Source organism: Papaver somniferum, chromosome 4, assembly GCF_003573695.1.
Source record: "Papaver somniferum cultivar HN1 chromosome 4, ASM357369v1, whole genome shotgun sequence".
Taxonomy (NCBI): domain Eukaryota; kingdom Viridiplantae; phylum Streptophyta; class Magnoliopsida; order Ranunculales; family Papaveraceae; genus Papaver; species Papaver somniferum.
Window position 1 is genome coordinate 137597786 of NC_039361.1, and position 27855 is coordinate 137625640.

The 27855-nt window shown below is 34.9% G+C and overlaps 1 protein-coding gene and 1 long non-coding RNA gene across 6 annotated transcripts; both read left to right on the forward strand.

The window, feature by feature from the left end:
• The first annotated feature begins 16162 nt into the window (after window positions 1–16162).
• Window positions 16163–19162, forward strand: LOC113362788. 5 transcript variants are annotated; one of them, XR_003365838.1, is made up of 9 exons: window positions 16163–16778; window positions 16887–16995; window positions 17074–17206; window positions 17296–17422; window positions 17721–17801; window positions 17901–17999; window positions 18293–18363; window positions 18547–18682; window positions 18766–19162. It is a non-coding gene; the product is annotated as an uncharacterized LOC113362788 (long non-coding RNA). The 5 variants fall into 5 exon arrangements; XR_003365837.1 differs by lacking the exon at window positions 18293–18363; XR_003365840.1 differs by lacking the exon at window positions 18293–18363 and having other exon boundaries at window positions 18846–19162.
• A 4659-nt stretch (window positions 19163–23821) lies between these two features.
• Window positions 23822–26017, forward strand: LOC113362789 (transcription factor bHLH137-like). Its single transcript, XM_026605282.1, has 6 exons — window positions 23822–24419; window positions 24512–24676; window positions 24770–24904; window positions 24997–25080; window positions 25176–25438; window positions 25544–26017. The coding sequence occupies exons 1-5, from the start codon at window positions 23997–23999 to the stop codon at window positions 25386–25388; spliced, it is 1020 nt and encodes a 339-aa protein (XP_026461067.1). The 5' UTR covers window positions 23822–23996; the 3' UTR covers window positions 25389–25438; window positions 25544–26017.
• Window positions 26018–27855: the final 1838 nt, after the last annotated feature.

Below are 27855 nucleotides of genomic sequence, written 5' to 3' on the forward strand. Positions count from 1 at the left end.
TTATCACAAGACGTCTTTTGATCTACAAACAGTCTAAATATCCCCGTCGAAACTTCGATCTAGTTTGAGTGAATCTTATATCAGAAGAAAATATTCTCAAGCATAAACAAACTAGGTGAAATCAAATTTAAATAACTGTTAGTCAATCAAATCAATCGAAAACTAATAATAAACCGCAATTATCTAGTTTCCCACCAAAGGTACTAATAGAGCTTCTCAATCCCAAAGAAGTCTTTAAACAGCGGTCGTAAGAGATTTCGCCTAATTAAGTTAATTTCCTCTCCGAATAGGCGGCTCCACCAGTAACAACACAACTAGGTAGTTTTGCTGGCTCTGAGGATTAGTTTGCTCGAAATGCCAACTTAGATATTTGTAGACTAAGGAATTTCCATAACCGAAAATATTCTCAAGATATGCAATATATTCCAAATTCGGTTTCCATAATTCCTGGAAATGCTTTGTCCAAACATTGACCGAAAATCTCTTAGAAAATCTCCAACTAGTAAATGCACATTACTAATTTTCAATTTCCAAAAATAAAATTAAAAACCTTAATTGAAAGATTCTCAACTTATTTTTTCGATCCGGGATTTTTTCCTTTAGTTATTAAGGAATATCTTTGAATAATAAAAGACAAGCGTTACTGCACATATTCAAAGTATATCGACAGCTTAACTTTGTAAGTCCTCTCTCATACTTACAATCTTGAAAACGATTTGCCACACTTACAAACAAGTTTATAATTGGTTCATATGACTTTCAAGAACTATGTTATTGATCAAGAACACTCAATCACCAATCATGGGTTTCATGGTTCTACCAAAACAAGTTTCGGTTCTACCTCCATGTGGGTACTGGAATTAGTCACACTAGCTTTCCAAAAATTTAGTTAACTAGGTACAAGGATCGTTTCCCACATATATATGGTATCTAACTTGTATTTGTTGCACATGTCCATAGGATCGGTTCTCAATGTCTAAAAACGTGTTGCACATGTTCATAGGATCGGTTCCCAATATCTAGAAACGTGTTGCACCTCATACAAGGATCAATTCCCCTCTTGTGATCGGTTTCAGCTCTTACTAGGATCGGTTCCCCTTTTCCTAGAGTTGGTCATACCAATAACACTAAATCGATCATACCATCTCAGGTGATTACTTAAGATCGGTTTCACTAATAAAAGTCATACCAATACAAAAGTCAGGCCTTGTTAATAGTTTTACCAAGGATATAAACAAGTCATGAGCGGTTTTACTAATCACACATATTGGTAATTCAAAAGATATGCAATGAATAACAATACCAATAAGCCTAGCGATTTCCCTTTCGATTCACAAAACAAGTTCATGAATTTACTTCCTTTAAAGGAATGTAAAACATTGTTTCTTAGGATGAAATCTTCACCTTATACCATACATAATCACAATAGTATTCAAACGATTATGTCGATGTCTTATATACAAAGTTTAACGGTTAAGCAATAAACCTCGTATTGTATTCCTTAATATTATGTATAACTAGAGTATAATCATTCATGCTTCGCAGTTATGTTTTCAATATGCACGAATTGAAAGATACATTAGGGAATGAAACATTTCAATTCAAATATCACCAACCTCAAGTGGAAGGATGATGTCCTTGTAGCTCCTAACTTCTACACTTCTTCAAGTCTTCGTAATATTGTAATGTCTCATATCCTAATACTTTCAAGCTAACATATACGAAGTTGACTCTACTACATAATCAAGTGACTCTTTAGATGAGTTTTGGTTCACTAAAATATAAAAACCAAACTTGACATACCAACGCATGGTGGGTTCAACCGAGCTATGCTCTAACAATCTTTGATATCTTTGTCGATTAAAGAACCATGCACAAAAGTTATCTTACAATATACCGAGTAAGGTCGTGAATTATCAAGTTATGTTGGAGTTCAGTAACATACCTAAAATATACCAGTTTGCAAGCTAATAAATTCTATTTGTTAAAATAAGATGTTTGAATTGTACAAGAACAACCACAAAAGTTTATAGTTCGTTACCTCAAAAAATCAGTTTGTGAACAAGAGAAAATTCTGAGTGTTCAGGAACATAACTCGCGAACCAAGAAAATAAGTTCGTGAATTCTTGTGCACTTAGGTGTTCAGAAACATCAAGTTTTGTATATAGTTCACGAACTAGAAAAGCCAGTTCGTGAAAATATTAGTGCAACTTGATGTTTTTAGGATATTCTTTCACAAACATAGTTTTTTGAACAATAAGAATTTCCCTTAACCTCAAATGCGATAAGTCTTATGAACATCCAATGCTTGAATTTATGTTATGATCGAGATTAAGTCAAGTACTAGCTTGAACTCGACACATTTTTTATATTTCATAATATACTAAATCCATACGACATCGTCTAACTAGATAGAATGGTATAAATAATTAGTAAATATAATAGTCAGTTTTCATATACCTTTATTGATGAAGTTCTCGTAGATGTCTTCGTTGTTTTCAGTTTTCATTCTTCGAGAGTACTCGGCGGTTTCTAATACTCAATTACCATACTTTAATCCTAGTCATAAATTGACTTTATTAGTTGATTATAAATCAAGATATATTTTTGTCATCTATACATTTATAACAATCTTGATATACCAATACTTATGGGTTTAATCGAGCGATGCTCTAAGACGTTATTATCCTTGTTGCATTGTCCAGGCATTAGTCACGTTTTTGACCATATCATAGGTCATTGTATGACCTATTTCATGTTCTTAATTATTTTCTTGACCAGGGACAACTTTGGATTCTCGGACTTGAAATACTGCACCATTGATGTCGTATATCCAAATGGTCATACTTTCCTTTGTTTAATGTTTCATATTGCCGGAATAATGTTGATGCATTCGATATGCCACTTGATTGAATGGTATAAAACCTCTCCCATCCATTTTAATAAGCAACCTCGTTGAATGTCCAGTTCATCACACCTGAACCTCTTACTGCGTACACTACAGAAAAACTCGTTTTCAGAATTCAGCAAACTTGTTGGCACAAATTAATGTCCTTACTAATCTTTTTCTTAGTACCTGAAAACGATGACCGAGTACACCACAATTTTTCGACATCGACCTATACAAAACACACTTGTATAATCTTACAGAGATAGTTACTACCAAAAGATTATTTCAACAAGGTGTACTTGGTTAATAGTCAGACTTCGAAACCGAACTAACTATGGGATCGTTACCAAGTACAAGTGCAATTACTTAATAATAACTATAACAATACATATAATGAGGAAAGTGAAGTATTGGTGCGACATGCAAGATTTTGTAACTGAAAAAGCGGGGGTCTAACAACCTCACCCAATATTTCCCTTAGCAATCTGTATATACTAACTCCAACATACTTTTAAGAGAATCAACTAGACAGACAGACTCAATCTTAATAAAAAGTATATAGACGAGTTATATCTCAATTTCTCGATTCAATCCCAACCCAAACAAATAGAAATCTGCGATTCTGATTGAATACAAGAGAAATAACTTGAACGGTACCAAAGACCAATGCTCAAGGATCAATCAATTTCAATCAACAACTAAAGGTTGAATTTACAAATTGATCGATACAACACACAACCTGTGATATTTCAATTATATAACAAAATATAATGCGGAAAATAAATAACACAGACACTTTTTGTTAACGAGGAAACCACAAATGCATAAAAACCCTGGGACCTAGTCCAGATTGAACACACATTGTATTAAGACGCTACAGACACTAGCCTACTACAAACTAACTTCGGTCTGGACTGTAGTTGAACCGCAATCAATCTCACACAGATCCAAGGTACAGTTGCGCTCCTTACGTGTCTGATCCCAGCAGGATACTACGCACTTGATTCCCTTAGCTGATCTCACTCACAACTAAGAGTTGCTACGACCCAAAGTCGAAGACTTTAATAAACAAATATGTATTACACAGAAAACTCTACAGGAATAGATAAATCTGTCTCCTACAGAAATACCTACGAGTTTTTTTCCGTCTTTTGATAAATCAAGGTGAACATGAACCAATTGATATATACCGCACTTATATTCCCGAAGAATAACCTATAAATATCAATCACCTCACAATAATCTTAATCAACTAGTGAAACAATATATTTTGGAATCACAAACGAAGAGACGAAGGTGTTTGTGACTACTTTTCCATCTTTCCTATCGGAGAAATTAATCTCAAGCCAATCTTATGATTATACTAAAATACGATAGAAACAGCAAGATCAGATCATGCAACTACAGAGAAAATAGTTGGGTCTGGCTTCACAATCCCAATGAAGTCTTCAAGTCATTAACTTACAAGGTCTCGATACAAACCTAAGGTTAAAGGAGAATCGACTCTAGCTTATACAACTGGTATCACACATGAGGTGCGTGTATTAGGTTTCTCAGTTGATAGAGTTCTCCTTTGTATAATTTCCAAATCAGGGTTTGCAGTCTAAGTTACCTTGGTAACAAAGTATTCAATATTCACCGTTAGATGAAAACCTGATTAGATTCAAGTTAATATCTTTCAACCGTTAGATCGAACTTAGCTTATTATACACAAATGAAATGTAACTTCATTTAGGTTTGAGTAACCGTACCTAAACGTGTACACCTAGTTGGTTCGACAATAGTTAACCAATGGTTAGCCATATGAGCACTTTTATTCATCTTCACCATAACTAGTTTAAATGACTCAAAAGAAATAGTTAGAGAGTTGTTCAATTGCTTAGATCTCATAGAAGTATATAAGACACAATCGAATCAAAAACGATTTTGATTCACTCGAACCGATTCATGAACATTATAGCCACTGTTTGCAAAGATTGCATTCCTTAATTTGTATATGTCTTAGTTCACGAATAAACCGTTTTTAGAAAATAACCCACTTGAGTACGCATACCCGTATGCGTACTTAAGTACCCAGATTGAGCTTGTTTTTAGTTCACAAACTCCAGCAGAAACTCACGGGATGTGAACTTCCGGCAGTACGGGTATGGGTACGCGGACTTAGCTCCGGACATCCTAAACCAGTAAAGTACGCATACTTTGGTTCAGGGATTTTGGACTTACACAAGTATGAGTTCACATACAATGTTTATATCCATTCAAGGTTATATATTCTAAACTATCATTTCAATCATTGAAACATTCTTAGAGGATGTTACATAGTGGTTATTCACACACTTTTTTTTCATCAAAGCGATTTTCAAGAGATTGAAATAATCAACATGACTTCCGTCACGAGTAAAGATGAACTTGAGCAAAATGAAATCTTACCAACACATATTTCGAGAAATATATAAGCGAGATAAACTCGGCTCGAAATAGAAAATGTGTATAATCGAAGTCTATATAGCAATACGACCTTTGTTTCAAGATAGGAGATAAAATAGATAGACTTTTGAGTGATAGATAACTTCAAGTCTCCACATACCTTTTTGTCGATGAAGATCCACCAGTTTCTTCAGTAGTTCTTCGTCTTTGCATGATGAACGACGTGGAGTCTAGAGCTCAACTACACTTACTATCCTAGTCCGAAACTTTGTTATAAGTAGATTAGAAATTAAGAATTATAGTTTTGGCAACTAAACTTGACAAACAAGATTGTGATAGCAACGCTTGCGAGTTCGACCGAGCAGTGCTCTAACAATCTCCCCCTTTGTCAATTTTAGTGACAAAACTATCAATACATATGGAATACAAAATAAATAAACTTTGCAGCTTCTCTTCCACATGCATGACCTCCTTGGTTCTTCAACATTACTCGAAATCTTCGTCACTTCCAAGTACTTCAATGATTCCAAATATATTTAAATCAGCATCACCGTTGTTGAAGATCCGTAGCCATAACAATGAGAAAACAAAATCTATCAATCATTGTTACAGATTGTCATAGTATTACTACACAACATCAAAGTTCAATTGTATCACAACTTCGACAACAATACTATGGTGATATGTATCACTCCCCCTTAGTCAATACTTCACCTCACATGAAAACCTCTCCCCCTTACATAATGATCCGAAAACCATATGTATTTGTAGTTTGAACTGCACATTAATTCTCTCCCTTTTTGTTAATAAAATTGGCAAAGGTACGAAAACTAGTGGGATCCTAATGAAATTTCCATAGAGACACTTCATGACCAAAGAAATTAGATATCTACTTTTTAGATGTATTCATATAGCCGAAACTAAATGCATTCATCAAGGAGTTTATAAATATACAAGATAACCCCTATAATATTCCACATCCGCACTCCCCACAAAGATTTGGCAATTTAGCACAAGTTCAATTAAGAACTCTACACCATAAAATGTCATTCCCAAAAGAACAACAAGAGCGACCTTAATTTCACAAGAAAAGAAGGATTTATTTGGACATTAACAAATCACATAAGAATATGAATTTGTATCCAAAAATCTCAACTAAATTAACCACAAGAGAACTCATGATTAATTCAATCGGAAATGCTCATATAAGAAAACTTACGGAGCCGCACAATATATACATAAAAATATGGATCAGGTACTGCGGAATAAACAAAGATTCATTCTATTCTTCATCACTATTTGCACAATGACATATAATATACTTAATCTTTGTAAACAAAAGCTCATCCTATCTTCCATCAATATTCTCATAGTGACATAATTGGCTTATCTTTTGTTTGTCAAAAGTTTATTCAATCTTTTATCAATACTTGCATATCGACATATGAATGACTTAACTTTTGACCACGTTTATATGTACTTCTTATGAAACTAACACATGTAGAAATTTAATTGAAAGATAAAAATCATTCAGGGCTAAACATAAAAGTTATTACGACCATTAAAGCAACAGTTTTAAAAGTAGATCAACATAAGAAGTTTAACAGATAAAACAAGTAACAGAATTACTAGAGTGAGAGTTAATCTCTTTTCCGATAATAATCTCTAGAAATTTCATAAAATTTCTCGATTAGATCTGGATGTTCTGCTTCAGCATACTCTATCTGCTCTTTCATGCAGTCAACTTCATCTTGAAGGCGAGCAAGTTCGGAGTTTGTAGTTGCAGAGGTACTTGATGGGGTACTAGTTGAAGATTGTTTCATCTTTTTGATGCTAGCCTTACTCAGAACCTTTGGACCACCAATCTCAATTCCAAAAGGAGTAATATTAAAGTGACTGCAAATCCTTGAGATGAGGCAAGGAAATCCTGGAGTTTTATTTGAAGTCGGTTTCACCCTTATCATCTGATTAAAAATAAGTCCACAGAAATAAATGTCTCTCTCTTCAAATAAATAGCAGACAAATTCAGCAAGGGACCTGGTCCAGAGATTGTTGTCTATGGTGTTTGGCATCATATTGGCCACAATAAGTTTTGCAGCAACTTTGAGGAATAATCCAGCACCTCCAACAAAAATCTTGCCATCTCTCCGAGAGACATCTCTATTAAAGAGATGATTTGACATCACTTGTGGAGTCAATCTTTCATTCTCAGGAGGGAATCGAGCATTACCAACATGAGTTAAATCCAACAAGTAAGCAATAATATGACGATCCACAGTGAAAGTAACACCACCTACCATAGTCTTGAACATGCAATTGGCTGGGTCTGGATCATGAATATTAGCATAAAATTGTGTAGTCATCTCAATACGGGAAGTTCCTAATGGCTTGTGAATAATACCCCGATAGTGTTTTTTGAAAAAAAATCAGATAAACCTTGTACCTCAATATCTTTCAAAAATTGGTTGTTTATTCTTATACTCCAAACAGAGTGGACGAGCAGTGGGGTTAACAAACCTAGCACGGATACTGGGATAGAAAAAAGAGTTATCCCTTGTATGACCACTTGAACTCCTAGCATGACTAGCTCTCTTATGTGCCATATTTGACAAAGAACTCTTAAGAAGTGTTTAGAAACTTACTTGGTTTGTGGACTGTTGGTTTTTCCTTTACTGTTCACGAACTGATGCTAATGGTAGAATGCTTGTTTAGCAAAGAAACGAGCAACGAACGCCAACCCGTAGAGTAATTTTTTATTGTGAAGACAGTGAATCCAAGAACACTCAAAAAGGTTGAGAATTGAGGTTAAGGGAGTCGACAGTTCACGAACAATTTGGGTTTCTTTATTTTCGTTCTCAAACTGTTGAAGAAGAATATGCGAGGAGAACGAAGTTTTTTTTCCTCTTTTAATGTGTCGAGCGGTGGTGCTCGAACCAAATAAACATTTTCTGGAACAAGATTCCAACATGAACAGGGTATATGTTCGGAGTGTGTGACCCTCATATGTGCTGACAAGGACTTGTTTGTTTTAATCAACAAATTAGGTCATCATATTTGGAGCAAGGATCAAAAAATACAATTACTAGATACCTATGAAAAATCAGACATGTAGCAAAAAGATCTTGTACACCATGACACCAAGAAAGAGTTTCCTTCCAATACCTCTTACATCTTACAGTGTTTGGAGAAACCCAAGGAACTGTTTTTATAAGTTTTTTTAACGAACTTCCAGAGAGCACAAGAACAAATGTGTTTCTGTTTTCTTATTTTACACCTTATAAGAAACAGATCTGCAGATAGTTTTTAGTACCGCGAAGAGAAACTCTTTTGGTAAAAGAATACGTCCTAGCTTCTTCAAAAATGAAGGCAATACTACTATCTTGATATGAAGTATCATGAATTGAGCACTGAATCAATTCATCCTTTGAGGTGATATACTCAGATGACTGAGATTTAAACTCCTCTTGTAAATCGTTTAGTTTGTTCCAACTAATTTGATTACACGAAGGAGGAGCATTGTTCTCACTGATTAACAAATCAATATTAACCTCAACATAAATATTATTCATCATAACATGATTTGGCCTGTCAAGAGATTCTTGTTCATTTTGGAGATACATATCAACATCAGAAGTTAGGCTTTCAAGTTTCTTATCAATTCCTGAAAAAACTTCAAGGGATTTTAAACCTGGTGGAGGTTTAGATAGAATTTCTTCTACAAATTTAATTAAATCTGACAAGGAAGAGAATTCTGTAATCCCTGGATCTGGTGGTGCATTTATTGAGATAGCACTTCTGTCCATAGAGTCAGATCGCTACAACCACAGACTTATAAGGTCTTTAAACGTGTTTGCCTGCTTTGATACCAATTAAAAAAGCGGGGGTCCAACAACCTCACCCAATATTTCGCTTAGAAATCTGTATGGAGTAACTCCAATATACTTTTAAGAGAATCAACTAGACAGTCAGACTCAATCTTAATAAAAATTATATCAACGAGTTATATCTCAATTTCTCAATTCAATCCCAACTCAAACAAATAGAAATCTGCGAGTCTGATTGAATACAAGATAAATAACTTGAGCGGTACCAAAGACCAATGTTCAAGGATCAATCAATTTCAATCAAAAACCAAAGGTTGGATTTACCAATTGATCGATACAACGCACAACCTATGATATTTCAATTATATAACAAAATATAATGTGGAAAAGAAATAACACACACACCGGAAATTTTGTTAACGAGGAAACCGCAAATGCAAAAAACCCGGGACCTAGTCCAGATTGAACACACACTGTATTAAGCCGCTACAGACACTAGCCTACTACAAACTAACTTCTATCTGGACTGTGGTTGAACCCCAAATAACCTAATACTGATCCAAGGTACAGTTGCGCTCCTTACATCTCTGATCCCAACATGATACTACGCACTTGATTCCCTTAGCTGATTTCACCCACAACTAAGAGTTGCTACGACCCAAAGTCGAAGACTTTAATAAACAAATCTGTAATAAATCTGTCTCCCACAGAAATACCTACGAGTTTTGTTCCGTCTTTTGATAAATCAAGGTGAACAAGAACCAAGTGATATACCGGACTTATATTACCGAAGAACAGCCTAGAAATATCAATCACCTCACAATAATCTTAATTGACTAGCGAAACAAGATATTGTGGAATCACAAACGAAGAGACGAAGGTGTTTGTGACTACTTTTCTATCTTGCCTATCAGATAAATTAATCTCAAGCCAATCTTATGATTGTACTAAAATACGATAGAAATAGCAAGATCAGATCATGCAACTACAGAGAAAATAGTTGGGTCTGGCTTCACAATCCCAATGAAGTCTTCAAGTCGTTAACCTACAGAGTCTCGATACAAACCTAAGGTTAAAGGAGAATCGACTCTAGCTTATACAACTGGTATCACACATGAGGTGTGGGGATTAGGTTTCTCAGTTGCTAGAGTTCTCCTTTATATAATTTCCAAATCAGGGTTTGCAATCTAAGTTACCTAGGTAACAAAGTATTCAATATTCACCGTTAGATGAAAACCTGATTAGATTCAAGATAATATCTTTCAACCGTTAGATCAAACTTAGCTTGTTATACACAAATGAAATGTAACTTCATTTAGGTTTGGGTAACAGTACCTAAACGTGTACACCTAGTTGGTTCAACATTAGTTAACTAATGGTTAGCCATATGAGCACTTTCATATCAACCTTATTCATCTTCACCATAACTAGTTCAAATGACTCAAAAGAACTAGTTAGAGAGTTGTTCATTGCTTATACCTCATAGAAGTATATAAGACACAGCAAAAACGATTTTGATTCACTGGAATCGATTCATGAATATTATAGCCACGGTTTACAAAGATTGCATTCCTTAATTTATATATGTCTTAATTCACAAATAAACCGTTTTTAGAAAATAACCCACTTAAGTATACTGGTACGCATACTTAAGTACCCGGATTGAGCTTGTTTTTAGTTTACAAACTCTAGCAGAAATTCACGGGATGTGAACTTCCGACAGTACGCGTACGGGCATGCAGACTTAGCTCCGGACATCCTAAATCAGTAAAGTACGTATACTTTGGTTCAATGATTTTGGAATTACACAAGTATGAATTCACATACAATGTTTATATCCATTCAAGGTTATATATTCTAAACTATCATTTTAATCATTGAAACATTCTTAGAGGATGTTATATAGTGGTTATTCACACACTATTTCTCATCAAAGCAATTTTCAAGAGATTTAAACAATCAAAATGAACTTCGTCACGAGTAAAGATGAACTTGGAAAAAGCGAAAGCTTACCAACACATATTTCGAGAAATAGATAAGCGAGATAAACTCGGCTGAAAATATCAAATGTGTATAATCGAAGTCTATATCGCAATACGACTTTTGTCTCAAGATAGGAGATAAAATAGATAGACTTTTGAGTGATAGATAAGTTCAAGTACCAACATACCTTTTTGTCGATGAAGATCCACCATTTCCTTGAGTAGTTCTTCGTCTTTGCATGATGAAGGATGTGGAGTCTAGAGCTCAACTACACTTATTATCCTAGTCCGAGACTTAGCTATAAATAGACTAGAAATCAAGACTTATAGTTTTGGCAACTAAACTTGACAAACAAGCTTGAGATAGCAACGCTTGCGAGTTCGACCGAGCAGTGCTCTAACATTGGTTACTATGATTAAAGTATCATTAAGGAATTGTATACTAGTTGTTTATACAACTTGAGTATATGGAGTTACGAACTAAAGTTGTATAAACAACTAGTATACAATTCCTTAATGATACTTTAATCATAGTAACCAATGTTAGAGTACTGCTCGGTCGAACTCGCAAGCGTTGCTATCTCAAGCTTGTTTTTCAAGTTTAGTTGTCAAAATTGTAAGTCTTGATTTCTAGTCTACTTATAGCTATGTCTCGGATTAGGATATAATGTGTAGTTGAGCTTTAGACTTCACGGCATTCATCGATTGAAGAAGAAGAACTACTAAGGGGATCTTGTGGAACTTCATCAATAAAATGTATGTTGATACTTGAACTCATCTATCACTTAGAAGTCTATTCTATTCTATATCCTATTGAGACAAAGTCGTATAGCTATATAAACTTTACATTATACACATTTGATATTTCCAGCTGAATTTAACTCGCTTATATCTTTCTCGAAATATGTGTTGGAAAGATTTTTTCTTTAACCACGTTCATCATTATTCTTGACGAAAATCAAAATATGATCATGTGAAAATCATCTGGTAACATCTTACATGATTTGTGTGAGACAGTCATTTGATGTAGACTCAGAATGTTTCATATTGATCATTCAATCACTTGAAAATTGCTTATAAGCTAATAGTATGTGTGAGACAGCTATTGTCGTCTTTTAAGAATGTTTCAATGATTGAAATGGGAGTTAAGAGCTAAAACCCATGTCTTGATACATTACGGTTTGCGTACTAAGTGTGCGAACTGTTTTGATGGAATTCAGGACCGGAAGTTAAGTTTGCATATCCGTTCGCAAACTTATTCAAAATTTTAAGTCAGGGTACTTAAGTTTGCATACCCGTTCGCAAACTAATTTAACTGTTGAAGTCCGGGAACCAAGTTTGCGTACCCGCAAACGGTTTCCACCGAGGTCCGGAGCTAAAGTTTGCGTACCCGTTGGCAAACTATCGACTTGTGACCAATGTCCATAACTTAAGTTTGCGTACCCGTTTGCGAAATTAAGTGGTTCAAGTTCTAAAATCGATTAAGTATGATTTCATACTCATGAACAAATATTTTTATAAATTAAGGAATGCAATCTTTGCAAACCGTGGCTAAAATGTTCATGAACTGATTTTTTTGAATGAATCCGATTTTGCTTCAATTGTGTCTTATATACTTCAATGATAATATAAATAATTGAAAAACTCTATGAGTAACACAATTAGATTCATTTGATTATCATTCTTGTTTGATTGATCATCATATGTGATCTAGAAGTGTTAGATGAACAAGGTTAATACAAAAGTGTTCATATGGCTAACTTCGGTTAATTGTTATTGAGCCAACTCAATATACACGTTTAGGTACGGTTACCTATATCTAAATGAAGGTATATTTCATTGGTGCTAATTGAAGATATTTTGAGCCGTAACCTATCTAAACGTTTTGCAAGAAAAAGGACTCTAATTGATCAGAGTCTGTGATCAATCAATTGAATCACCAACAAACAACTGTGTAGGTACGTATACGAAGTCTCTATTCCCAGGACACAAAAATATGCATCTGCATCGGCGCTAAAAATAGGGAAATATAACCAAAGTTTACATAAATCACAGTCAAAGAAAAAACTTTAAATAAACTAGGGACAAATATGTAGATAGCAAAATATAACATTTACCATGTAATGACAACTATAAATATCAAAAAATATGAGTGCTGAGACAAAACCTAGGTCGATAATGGGTAAATGAGTATCCAATACGTGCAAGACCTGAAGGTCATTAAATTCCCTTGTCCACGACCTGAACACGAAGACTAAGCCACGTGCACGATCTGAGTTCTGGAGCCCATAGCGAAGGCAGACTAAAGACACAAATAGAAGTCAATACCAAGAGCTCGAGATCTAGAGTAGGGACTACATAAGAGAAGAGGACTACACCAGGTCAAGGAAGTTACTAGTCAAGGAAGTTATGTCTGAGAGGATTATGAGATCATCTCCATTAGATTAATGCGGTTCCTGATTAGACATGCTTCATGCGTGATAGCTACGCTAGTAGTAAACATCTAGATATGCTAATATTGTAAACCAAGTACAAACCAGTACAATGTACACAACTTACATTGATCAATAAAATAATCATTTTCTATGATTATCTATCTTCTATGATCTCTTTGTACTGATCGTTGAGCCGACTGACAAGTAACCACGGACCCTGAACTAGTGTGTATCGAGATAATCACCAACAAAGGACTGTAATTAATCAGAGTCTATTATCAATTAATTGAATCACCAATAAACAACTCTATGTAGGTACTATACGAAGTCTCTATTCCCATGACATGAAAATACACGTCTTCACTTTTAATCCTATTTTGCACTCCTGATAGGAGGGCTTGGGAGATTTCAAAGAATGACATATTTTCGTCTAAATATGCTTCCTTGGGACTCAGAATGTCTAGACCTTACCTAGTAGTAAACTTTTTGAGTGCATTCCGAAACTTAGAATCCCACACCATGTTCAGACTTTCTTTTGGAAGGATGCTAAAAATTCCATCCTTGCTAGAATAATTCTCCATACCAAAATGCCAATGGCTTCTGTTGGTTGTCCGAGATGCTTTGATCAATATTAATCAGTAATGCATGCTCTGTTTTTTTTCCTTTTGATAGTCATGTCTGGCGTTTGTCCTCCTTTTGTGAATACTTCTGTTTTTTTAGATAAACCCTTGCTTCAGCGGCTTAATTTCTGGCATATGGATCCTATTACCAGACTACCTGAAGATTTGCAAGGTTTGTTTGATTCTATATTATAATATATTTGGAACAATAGAAATAACATGATATTTAATGATAAGAAAGAAACTCATGTAGTTGTTTTTAGTAGAGCCAGAGCTATGATCCTTCCTATGAAACCAAATTTACAAATTCCTACGAACATCTCTGTTGGTAGTCATGACAAATGAATGCCACGCCTTTTGGATGGTAAATATAAAATTGGTGGTGCCTTTGATGATATCTCTTTGAAAAATGATGCAGGATACGTAATAAGGGATTTCTCAAATATAGCTTCTTTTTCTCCTTCATTTGTTTTTGAAGTTGAGTCGGCATCAAAAACTGAATCTAGAGCTATCTGGGTTATTCTGAAGAAAGTTGTAGAACTGAAGCTTGCTCATGTCATTGTTGAAAGTGATTCAAAGGAGTTGATTGGCCAATTTTCAACTGGGAAATTTGATGGTAAACAGAAAACAGATGATATCTTTAAAAACATTCTTTTTTACACTTTTCTTTTTGTGGCATGTAAAATATTCGATAAATTTGTACAACGCCGACTTAAAGTAGTCGTCATGGTCTATAAACTTGAACTGTGAAGAATTTTCATGCCTATCTTCTATTTTAAAATTTCAAAGAGTCGTGGTTGAAACTTAAGACCATGACGACACAAAATAACCTCCCAAATTTCGATTGTATTCGTCATGGGCTATAAATTTATAACATGACGACTTAAAAAATCGTCATGGTTTAAATTTAGAACGATGATGACTGTAATGAATATCGTACGTGATAATTTCTTTTTAAATTGATGAGAGTCGTCATGGTTGAAATATCAGACTATGACGACTCTATTTTAATTTTTTAAAGCAGAACTTAAGTGGATCGTATGGTCATGATTTATCAACCATGAAGACTGACAAAAAGATTTATGGAAAAAATAAAAAACATACTCGTGAAATTATCAGAAAAACCGATTAAGAATACTTTAAAAACAATAATAATAAAATATATTTAAAAAAGCGATATATATTCGTGAAATTGTCTGTACGTAATAATATGTTGTTGTTGAGTAACAGATTGAAGCATGTCCAAGATTATTTGATTGCCGTACCTATAAGTGGTTAAAATCGTACACTTGGTCCCAAACAATTCAGATGTGTATTCAGTTACCGTCTCGGCATTCCTCTCTTTGCTGAAGAAAGCTGTTGTCCTGGTTGTAAGAGGGATATGGATATATATGGGTATCATGCACTACATTGTGCCAGCGAGGTATGGCTAAAATTTAGACACGACCTTGTACGCGATGTTTTTGTGGACATATGTTTCAGAGCTGGAGTTTCGGTTAGAAAATAAGTACCCCTTGGCTTTCTCTCGGATCGAAAAACACTTTATTGCCTGTTGTCTTGTTGGTGTACAACTGGGAGAATGGGAAAGATACATGTCTAGATGTCACAGGTATCTCTCCATTTACAAGTGACATTCGCTTGCTCATCCCAGGTCAGGCCATCGCTAGAGCAGTTCTTCACCCTGTTAAATCAGGCTGAAAGTTTTATTTGTTCTTCATCAACAATTCTGGTTGTGTACTGTGTGCTTGTTCGTCAGCCTCCCAGTGGAAAATGGACTTTTTAAGTATGATTGGCCTTTATAGATAAGACTACCCTAGGCTTTCTTATATATTAAGCTTCCAATGGTAGTCCTTTTCGACGGAAAAGTAAATCGAGCTTTCATAGCAGTCCTAATACTAAGGGGCAGTTTTGGAAATAAAAGTACCTCCACGTGGATTTATAGTAAGTCTGTTAGAGGAAATTGTTATTACTAGTCCAACTTTAATTAGGACTGCGATCGGAAATTGTTTATAACATTCTGGAATTAAAACGTATCTCTATAATCTATATCGATCTGTATTCCTCTTTCTCTCACAGCCTCACTTCTCTCTGAATTCTTATTAGACTCACTTATCTGTCAATTCTAATTAACCCTAAAACTCAGCTTCTCCACCTCATAAAACATCGGAGTAATTTCAGCCTCACTTTAACAATCCTCTCGACTATCTCGTTTCCTTATCTTTTTTTCCACATCTGACTATCTCGTCCATCTCTTTCTTCTGTAAAAGTAATTCCAGATCTGTATAATATGGTTCCCATCCTTTTTTTTTTTTGATTGAAGATCAAGGTTTCAGATCAGTGTATTACGATTTCAATCCTTGTTATTTCGATTTAAGGGTTTATTGTTTTTCTTTTTGAATATTTTGCTAGTTAATAGGAATTTTTGGGTCCTCTTTTGCTATATCAAATTAGGGATTGATAATTATTAAGTTTATTTTCGGTTCAGATTCAACTTTGGCAGTGATTCCCGAGTTCAAATTAGGGTTTAATAAGTATAATCATTTTTACTATTGTATGAAGAGTTGAGGATTTATTGCTGGGATGCTGGATTCGTCGATTGGGTAATTTTCCTTTCGTTTTGTTCATCTCTGAATATGGTTTATTTCATTGTTTTTGTTCGGGAATCAATTGATCTGTGATAAAAAATTCTTGTTTTTTTTTCCTTCCAGTATCATTTGATTTGCGATAAAAATCCATTCGTTGTTTTGCATAGACCATTTACAAGGAAGTTTGCTATCCAAATTTGAAATTTCTAACCAGAACCAACCTTCTACAGTGGTAATTTGTGATTCTTAAAACGATTTAGATGTAATCCAAAATAGATTGGTTTTCCTTACGCTTATTCAATGTTTGCAGGAACCTAAGAAGCCAAACTGAAATAGATTCATATAATAAAGTCACAATACTTGTTGTTAACAAATAGTTCCTTCTCGGATCTAATGTTTGTGAAGCTGATGAAGTCAAAATATTGGAGGGAATTAATTTAATGGTATGATAACTGTGTTTTGTATTAAGAGTTTCTTCCTTACTTTCTTTTAGCAGTAGTAGTGTTAACAGTTTCGTAGTGTATTGTTGTAGGAAGAGGAAGTTGACAATGGCGGATATTGTTGGAGAATCCATTCTGGATTGATACTTGTGACTCAAAGAACACTGTTGGAGTTGTAGGTTGTTCGATGATCTATATGCTGACTACAAGAAAACTGAGGTTAATCTCAACATTGTTTTCACTCTTGCTTGTTTCATTTTTGGTGTCGCATTGTTTGATTTTCCTACTCCATGTACTCAAAGTGTACAATCCAGAATCAACTGATAGTGTTACTAGCTTTAGTGACATCCTTCAATCCGACCCTAAGTATGTTTTTTCCGTCTGTTCCAATTGAGAATGTACAATAATTTTGTATACTTGCATTATTACTGAATCCCAAAAACAACTCCGAATGGAATAATGCAAAATTTGGGTTATAAGCTTGAGGTAATTTGACTAATCCTTGCATATTTTGCAGAATTCTAGCTGTGTATCTCGCGACTATATCGTTTAACTATCCGACATCAACGAGAAGATGGGAGTCATCCTAGTTGTTTGGGTAAATGTTTCAATTCTATGTCACAGACATCTTTGCAAGTATGCTTTGTTTTTCCATTTTCGGCATTAAGATTCTAACACTTTATAAACATATTTGCAGGAGAAATTGATCGTAAATACATTACAATTCAGTATGTCAGTTCCAACTTCATATGTATTTACGAAAAGATTCTTTAAAGTGGATAAGTAAGACTAAAAGGTTCGTATAGTTAGTCTTCCAGAAGATTAAAAAATTGTTGATCCACATATTATATTTTACATTAACTTTTATGACTTGGATACTTACATATTTTCTGCATTCTGAACTAGATTGATCTTCTTTCCTTTTTCTTGATCGAGCTTTCCTTGGTTTGAGTATGACATGCTTAGATTCCCACCTATATTTGTTAGCTACTGTAGCCATCCTTTATATACTATAATTTTCCAATGCAGATACTTGAAAAAATTAAATTTTCATATGACCGCCATTAATATCGCTTTCCTTTACTTTAGGGATGGGATTTCTTAGGAGGCCACTTGTTATCTTTCATGACTTCCATTAGCATTGCTTTCCAAAATGATAGGTATCATCGTTGTTTACTCTTAGTTCTTTCATTTCTATATAGAGAAATCAAGGTGGCATGCTAGTATTGTTTATCTTTGAATGCGGTCTTTTTTTTTTGCAACAAGTGTCTGTGATATATACTGCTCTTACATTTGACATAACTTTAATATTTCTAATTGGACGTGCTTTTCTGCTCTTACAGCTTGTTCAACCTGCTTACCATACCGTGCTGGGTCATCTACGGTAAGAGACTCCAAATGATTTCAAGGATGCGTTTGATGTGGCTGCTCACCATTGTACTCGATCTTTCATTGCAAAATTTGGCAAAGGATGTGTTGGTAATTCAAAAGCCTTATATTTCCTTTATGCACAACCGACGTAAACTGACCATGGACTGAAACAAATTTTGATTTAATTGTAGTGTTTAGGTGTTGAAGTCAGGCTTAGACAAAGCTATAAGGTGTTCTTGGTACTGAATAAAAAGTCTTTCATCTCTCACAGGGATTATGCTTTTTGTTTACAGCTAAGGCTTCGAGTAATGGACCTGATTAGATCTAGCTTCTCAGTAAATGATGGGATGAATGATGAAGTCTCGCCTTCAACTTAGTGTTGGAGCTTTCTGATTGTCATAGTCTGGTTGTTAAGCTTGTAATAGGAATATAGGTTAAACATTTTCAACTTAGTTTTGAAGTTTTGAGATTTGGAACTTAAAAGTATTTCAGATAGTTGAAGTTGTAAATTGAATACACTTTTTAATACAGATTCGGTTGTAAAGTCCTTATCAATTTAGTTTTACGATCAATTCAATTTTGAAGCCATCATTAGTCGAACTGTGATTTAGCTGAACCAACTTTGGATCAGTTGAATCAATTTCCATGTTTTTTTTTATAAAATATGATCCATCAAAAAGACTGTATATCAGAAATTATTCACAGTCTGTCGATGAAAGACGTTGTTTGAAAAATTCAAGAGTCCTAGAGGCAGTCGTTTTGAGAAATAAGACTACAATTCTAGGGCTTTCAAAAGCAGTCCTTTTTAGTGATTTTAAGTACTTTTCTGGCAGACTTTGTTTTTCTATTTTCACTAGTGAATGGTAGCGGTAATCCAGTTTACTTCCTCGAATTATTATCAACTGAAATTATCACTACAGAGTTCAGTATTGAATTTGAGTAGCAATGTTGCAAATAATATCATATGAATTACTCCCTCCGTTCCTTTTTAATAGGCTGGTTTCTATAAATAAATGTTTCAAAAAAAAATAGGCTGGTTTCCTAATTGGGAAAGTCAAATATTACTTTAGTTTTATGGACCATTTTTCTCTTAACTTATTTTGATAACAAGTGTCACGTGGACCATTTCACTTTATTTCTTTTACTGATAAGTGTCATGAGGACCATTACACTTTACTTCTTTTATTGACAAGTGTCTTGAGGACCACTTTCAATGATTAGTTCACTTAATTTTCTTAATTATGTCTAAAAACAAAACCAACCTATTAAAAAGGAACGGAGGGTATAACATATAATAGATCTACATAAATCAATTGAAATTAGCATTGATAGATACAGTCTATGGCCATTATGCATAATAAGATAGGCTCGCTACTATGTTAGGCAGGTTGTCCCCACTTATTTGGGTTTCTGTGCCCTAACCACTGGACATTTAGGTGGATAAGTGTTGGATACTGAATTTACTAAGCACAAATAATTTAACGTTTTATTATTTGATAACACGTATTTTCTTTTTCTCTTTATGGTAACACGTCTTGAAGGATTTATGCAAAACCGAGATTTTAAAGAAAACAATAATTTTGGTTTTATATGTGCAATAAATTCTTTAAAGTATTTGACTCCAAATTTTAAAAAGTACTTTTATTCATAAATTTGATAAAATTTTGGTATACCTTTTATTTTTACAAGTGGCTAAGAAAAATTGAAGTAAAGAAGAATTTACAACGAGTTTTACGAGGGGCTGAAAAATTGAAGTAAATTCTTGTTATATCAGATATCCGAAATCAGTGGCGGAGACAGTTAAAAGTAAGGACATATAGTTTGCAGTATTAAATTTTAGTATGTACTACTTTATGAATAGTTTTAGATGCTGTTCATAAATATCCGGCGAACCGAGATACTAAAGTCATAGTATAAGAGTATATCAAAATTCGTATAAAACAAAATATTTCTCGTATTTTTACTTTTAATTGTTATTCCAAAACAATTGGTGCCCCTTCACAATTATGGAATAAACTGCAACTACACTTATACAAGTTGAAAATCTCATGACATTTTTCGGGCAAATATAATTCTAATCATGAAGTAAGTATCTCACTTGGTGTAAACTGATGTACAATTTTTTTTCAATTTTTTTTTATTTGTCCTTGCATATCCAGTTTTCTTTTAGAATGGAAAATGATAAAAATTTAAGAAAAAACAAAAAACAAAAAAAACTAATTATTGAATGATTAGATATAAATCGGGATCTTTAATAATCCTCGTTTAATTGGGCCCCTAGAAACAATTAGGGGCCTTGCACTACAGGACAAAAAGGACATGAATTAGCAATTATGGGTTATCCCTTATCCTATTTTTTTTGAAATGGCTAAACTACCCCTAAATTATTAGTGTTAATTAAGTTAATTAGGTAAATTAAGATGTTAATTAGTTTAGTTAGATTAAAATCAGATTTTGGGTAAATTTTATGATAAAAGAAATATTGTGTTTTTGTGTTGTGGGGAAGGAGAAGTTGAGTTTTTGGGGGAAAGTTAGGGTTATTTGAAACGAGTGATTCTAGTGGAGGAAATGATGTTGGTAAAGCTTCAAATAACAAACATGATTGTGTTGATGGTCTCATTGTCTCAACTAATCCCATCGATTGGATGTTTGATGAAGAGATGTTAATAGAGGAAGCCATGAATATTGTGCAAATGAAGATCCCATTGGTCAAAATGAAGGAACCAACCTTCAAAATGAGGAACCCCAAGCTCAAAACAATCAGGTAAACATCTTATACCTTTTGATTTCTGTGTTTGTTGCTCCAAGTGGTAGAATCATCCCCACTATGGAACAACTCAGTGTAGGGTCGTCACAGTCGGGATGTGTATACCCAAACGACTCTATGAGGTCGTCAGTATATTGACACTCCCAATAACGACTCAAACCTACAACTTTTCCAGGTTATGAAAAATTGTTAGGGTAGTGTGATACAGACTGACGACCCTTTTTAGACTGGTCATCTAGAGTCGTCATGTTTTTTGGTTAACATAGGAACGACTCTAAAACCAAAACTCCCTGTAAAATGCAACACTTAGAGTCGTCATATTTGTGGTCATATGCCATAACGATCCTGAATAGCCATTGCAAATGTTATCAAGGGTCGTTAGCCTCCGTAGTAATATGGTGTAACGACTCTTGCACTGGATTTTCATAATTTTTGATTTCATAGAATCATTTCATTGAATCGTAAAAGGCATACATCTTTCATAGCGTTGCATTGACGGAAATGAAATACAATAGATAATAACGGTACACTTAAACACTTAACCATAAAGGTTGTAATTATAGGTAGTGCCGTGCAAGATGAGGTAGCAATCTTCGAACTCAAACTTTTTTCCACGAAGCACCTCGTATCGTCCATACGCCTTCCCCAACTGAAAACGCAAAAGAAAAACTTAGTTAGTGTTGTTGAAAGCTAACTTAGACGTTCTAGCATCAAATGTGTGTGGGGAATGTGTCTCGCGCTCTCTGCAACTGGCTTCATATCTTTCTGTGTACGCGGTCTCACCTGCTCTTCCACTATCTCCTCATCATCACCACCAACATCCTTACCATCATTACCTTCATCATCCTCTTTCTCCTCATCCTCATCATCATCATCACCACCAACACCCTTATCATAATTACCTTCATCATCCTCCTCCTCATCATCATCATCATCACCACCACCACCACCACCACCTAGTCTAGAACTACCATTACCACCACCATTACCATCGTCATGAATCTCTTCTTGTTCCATCATTTCTTCATCATCGCTACCGGAAGCAGATACAACAGGGGTGGAAGAAGGTGACGAATCCGACGAATCATTATGTGGGTCTCTTGGTTCGTTCATAGACAACGGTACCTCATCCGGCTTTCTTCCTCGGAATGGACCGGCATTTAAGTATCTAGTGTGTCGGGGAGGTTTGGAAGGAGGAGTGGGCATGTGTTTCTTGTCTTTATTTTTACTACATTGGTAACATACACAAAAAAGGAACAAATAAGTTCAGTATTTCATGCTATCAGAACAAGGGTCGTCACCCTTTTGTTCAAAACAAAAAACGACTCTTATACCTAATAGGACGAGTTTAACTAATATGTGAGACCCTATCAATTTTTTAGACTGGGTATTTTTTTTTCTGTACAAGGGTCGTCATCTGTTACTATATACAGGTAACGACTCAAATCTAAACCAAAAGAATTCAATCACTACTCGCTTATATATAATGACGACCCTACCAATTTTTAAGACAGAGAGATTGTTCTTAGCAGAATTAGGGTCGTCAAAAGATTCGGTTTACAAAGTTAACGAGCCAAATCTAGGGCAAAAATTTGTAGTTGCAGAATTAGGGTCGTTCCCTATAACATCATACAAATTAACGATTCTTCATAGAGTATACATGTAGATATAGGGTCGTTATGTTATAACATCATACAGAGTAACGAGCCAAATCTAGGGAAACAAATTGTAGTAGCAGAATTAGGGTCGTTCACTAGAACATCATATAGTTTAACGATTTTTCATAGAGTATACATGCATAAATAAGGTCATTATGTTATAAAATAATACAGAGTAACGACCCATTCACTGTAACTGAAAAAAATCGGTTCGATAATTCAATTTCACAGTCAAAACTGAAGAAAATATCAAAACAGAAGTGGGCTTTAGTCACTTACTTTCTAATCGACGTCATTTCTTCTTCTATTTCTTCCCGGGCTGATATTTTCTTGGTTTTGAGATTAATTTTCAATTTGGGTTTCTCTACCAATTTAGGGTTAGCAAACTTTCATTTGTATTCATTGGTTCGAGTCATGTTTATAAAAGAAGTTAATCGTCGATAAAAAAATTTCGTATCGACAATTACTACGATGAATCGACGAAGAAAAAAAATTTGGATCGTCAATGGTGCAGAGATGAGAGAACTCGGTTATGGAAGGGAAGGGAAGGGAAGGGGAATAGTTTTTGATTTTGTTTTAGAAACTGAATTGGGCCTTATGTCTAGGTTAATAGGTTTTTAAGTAGTAAGGGTAAAACAATATTTTCACTCTCTTTTCGGAATCCCTGTAATGTTTGATGTGAGTATAAATTGGTCAGGGGCCCTAATTGTTTAGGGGGACCCAATTAAACGAGGTTAATAATCCCACCTTCCCCGGTTGCTACATTAGTTCACACAAATTTCTGTATCTATACATTTGTCTGCTCTTATCAGCTTCTCTATCTCTCTAGCAGCTACAGCCAACACACAAAAAACAAACAGTCAACACGCACATATCCTTATATAAACCTTTGTTTGTTGTTTGTCTCAAAACCCCCCACCCTCTCCAATCCTTGAATACTACTACTACTGCTACCACTCAGTTCTACAACTCTATCAATCATCAATCTCTTAATAACATGGCAGCTTATTCATACTTGCACCCGACTTTATTTCTTGATTCAGCTAATTTCCTTATTCAAAACAGTACTACTACTACTACTAATCATCATAATCCCGTTATGATGATGTCTGCAGGTAGTTCATTTGAAGAACAAGCATGTCATGACATTATCAACAGCAATACCAGTTTAAGCTATTACCCATCTTCCGATAATTATCAATCTCTTCATGATCTTGTTGTCTTTCATAATAATCAAGAAACAAGTAGTGGTGAAGAAAACAATTCAAGAAGTAGTAGTGATACTGATCAATCACTCACTACTAATGATAATAACATTCACAATCAGGAAACTAAAACAACAGAAAAGAAGAGGAAGAATACAACTGCTAATGATAGGAGTAGCAGAGAAGGGTCTTGTTTGAGCTCTGGTGTATCAAAAGTAAGAATTCTGCTTATACTAAACTGTGGGTTTTATTACAAAGTTTGGATTTTTGTCTAATTGATTGTATTTTTTTTTTTTTATTTCGTTAGAATTTGAAGGAAGTTAAAACCAAGAAACAGAGGAAATGTGTTAAAGTAACAACGGAAGAAAAGAAGAAAGAGAGTCAAAAAATCGAAGAGCCACCAACAAGTGGGTACATTCACGTCAGGGCAAGAAGAGGTCAAGCCACAGATAGCCACAGTCTTGCCGAAAGGGTAAGAATGACAACATTTACTATTTTGGCCGCAAGATTCCATTATTACCCCCATAGTTGAACATTTTTGTAACATTTGAGTTTTGTGTTCCAGGTAAGAAGAGAGAAAATCAGTGAGAGGATGAAGCTTTTGCAAAGCCTTGTTCCTGGTTGTGATAAGGTGACCGGAAAGGCCCTTATGTTGGATGAGATAATCAATTATGTTCAGTCCCTACAGAACCAAGTAGAGGTAATGCCAATGTCTTTAGCTAAGTAGGCTCTGTTTTTAGCAAGATCATTACAAAACATAAGTTAACCAAATTTGTTTGATTTTCTTATCAGTTTCTGTCTATGAAGCTTGCTTCTGTGAATCCAATTTTCTATGACTATGGAGTGGACTTAGATGCTTTGCTGGTTAAATCAGAGGTACCCATTTGTTGCTTCTTGGCTTATTATAACCCACCATAACGTGATTATCATATTATTTTTTTTTAACTGGGTTTTATATATTTCGTTTTCAGAAACAGAATTATTCACCGGCTTCAATACCATTGCCATCAAATGATCAGCAATACAATTCTTCTGCCCTTTATCAGCAGAGCCATATACTACCCAATTCTTTCTCCCAGTGCAATGAAAATAACCTTTTGATGGATATGGATCGCGAACAAAGGGAAAGAGCTTCTACTATTATTAGTCAATCTCTGTTCAACCACTTATGTTCTTTCCAATAAAATGTGCAAGATTACTACTAAAGCTACCCCACAAGAGCACTTTCCATATGGTAAGTCTACAACACTTTTTCGTCAAACTTCTTTTTTATTGGGTTCACTCGAATTAAAAGTTCCTAATTCTTGGGTTTGTTTGTCATGGCTTTTCGTTTTTGCAGTTTAATAGTTTGATTAGCGATTTAGGAGAATTTTTTCCGCATGAGAAATGAGAATACAAGTACGAGTATAAAGTAGAGACAGAAGCAAACAAAAAGATGCTGCAGGTTCTTTATATGTATGGTCTTAAACCAAGAGCTTGTGAGATTCTTCATGCCTATCATCCTATAGATATCAGAGGAGGAGAAATTCCTGCATCCTAAATTAAAGACTGAAAGAACCGACCAAATAAAACCCATGCAGATGTGTTTTTCGACTTGAGATCTTCTTTGTTCTTGTCCCTATTTGACTCCTAAATTTGAAGACATACATAGATAGATTAATGTTCCTCGTGCCTGTGGTGTGGTTGATATAAATTAAGTTCCATTCCGGAATAAGTGAATATGAGAAGAACAGAAACATACATGTATTTATGTAATAATATTAACAACTGTAAGAACAGTTTTATGCAATAATAAACCTCTTCGTATTGTTCATCTTCTTGCGTGGTTTCGTTCTCCTGGTTATGCTTTTTTGGAGTGAAATTGAGATTCGTACGTAGATTTTGTGCTCGATGTAAGTGGAATTGTAGGCAAGAAAGACACGCCCGTTCCCAGTGTAGAAAATCTGTCAAACTTGTCAATAATCATGATTTCATCATGGTATAACATTCGGAATTAGATCAACTTTTTCACGTGAGGAGAGAGAAACTGTGAGGTGGTGCGATTTGAGGCGATTTTTACTTTTTTGGTTTTTGTGGTTACTTTCCTCTTTTCTCCGTCCTGGATGGTGGAATGACGACGGCGCCTGGTGGTTCTCGATCTCTACAAACTTGCTCCGATGCTGTAGAGGGTGGTTCTTCAGGAGCTTCTTTCAACTCACTATTACCTGGTAATGAATCAGGTTCTTTTGGTCATCATTCGATGGGTTCTAAACCCTCTTCTGATGAATCGTTGAAATTTGGGTCTATTACTTGGTCGGATTTTTTTGCTGAGAAGAAAGCTCAGCCTCAGGAAGCTGAATTGGAGTTTCGGAATCCTGCTATTGTGAATGAGAAGAAAGTTGTATCTCACTCTTTGGCGGATTTTGCTGATGACAATAAGAAATGTCAAGATCTGGTGGTCGGAGCTTTTGTAGGTAAGAGATCTGCATATATGGCGGTTAAATACGCTGTTGATAAAGAATGGAAACTTAAGGGTGAGTTTAATATGACTTTACACGGTGAATCTATATTTGTATTTGATTTTTCTCTTGAGGAAGATCGAATTGTTGTTTTGGAGAGGAGTTCTTATTAGGAAATAGTCTATACTTGAGTCATGTATTTTAGGAAATATAGATACATGCAGTTCACGTTTATGTCTTGATAAACAAGACATGTGAATGTATAAATATCTAAACAAAGAATGAGAAAACTAAGACTTGTCGAGAACTTGACATGGTCTCAAGAGCCTGGTTAAAACCCTAACCCTAAAATTTTCAAGTTCTCTTATAAGCGATGGGAGAAGGAGATGGAACAAACTCATCAGGTGGAACAAAGGGAAAAGACATAATCTATGATTCGCCGAAGAAAAATCCGGTGTATCATCTTGGATCAAGTGATGGTCCTGGTATTTTAATTACTCCGATTACTTTGAAAGGAATCAATTATGATGAATGGGCTAGAGCCATTAGAATATCTTTGATAGCTAAGAGGAAGTTTGGTTTTTTTGATGGTACTATTAAACAACATGAAGACCCTGACCAGTTGGAGGAATGTATTGTTGTCCATTCAATGGTGGTTTCCTGGATTAATAACACGCTGGATTCTTCAATCAGATCTACGTTAGGATATTATGATGATGCGAGTCTTCTATGGACACACTTGAAGAAGAGATTTTGTGTTGTCAGCGGCACAAGAATTTGTCAACTAAAATCTTCTTTGAGTGAGTGTAAACAAGGGAAGTCTGAGAGTGTTGCTGTCTATTATGGAAGATTAAACAAAATCTGGGATGAGATGGTGACATATATGAAAATACCATAATGTAAGTGTGGTCTTTGTACCTGTAACATTGCAACTCAGGTAACTAGCTTGCGAGAAGAAGATTATCTCCACTATTTTTTGATTGGCCTGGATGGTATGTATAGCTCACTGCGTGAACAATTTCTAGCACGGGATCCTTTACCAACTATTGATGTTGCGTACCAAACTGTGGTGAACTCTGAGAGATTAAGAATAGGAGATGGTCTTCTATCCAAAGAAGTGCAGGAGAATGTGATGGCGTTTAAAGTGCAACCTGATCAGACTGCAACTACAAGCACTTATGATGCTACAAAGTTTTATAAGCACTGTAACAGA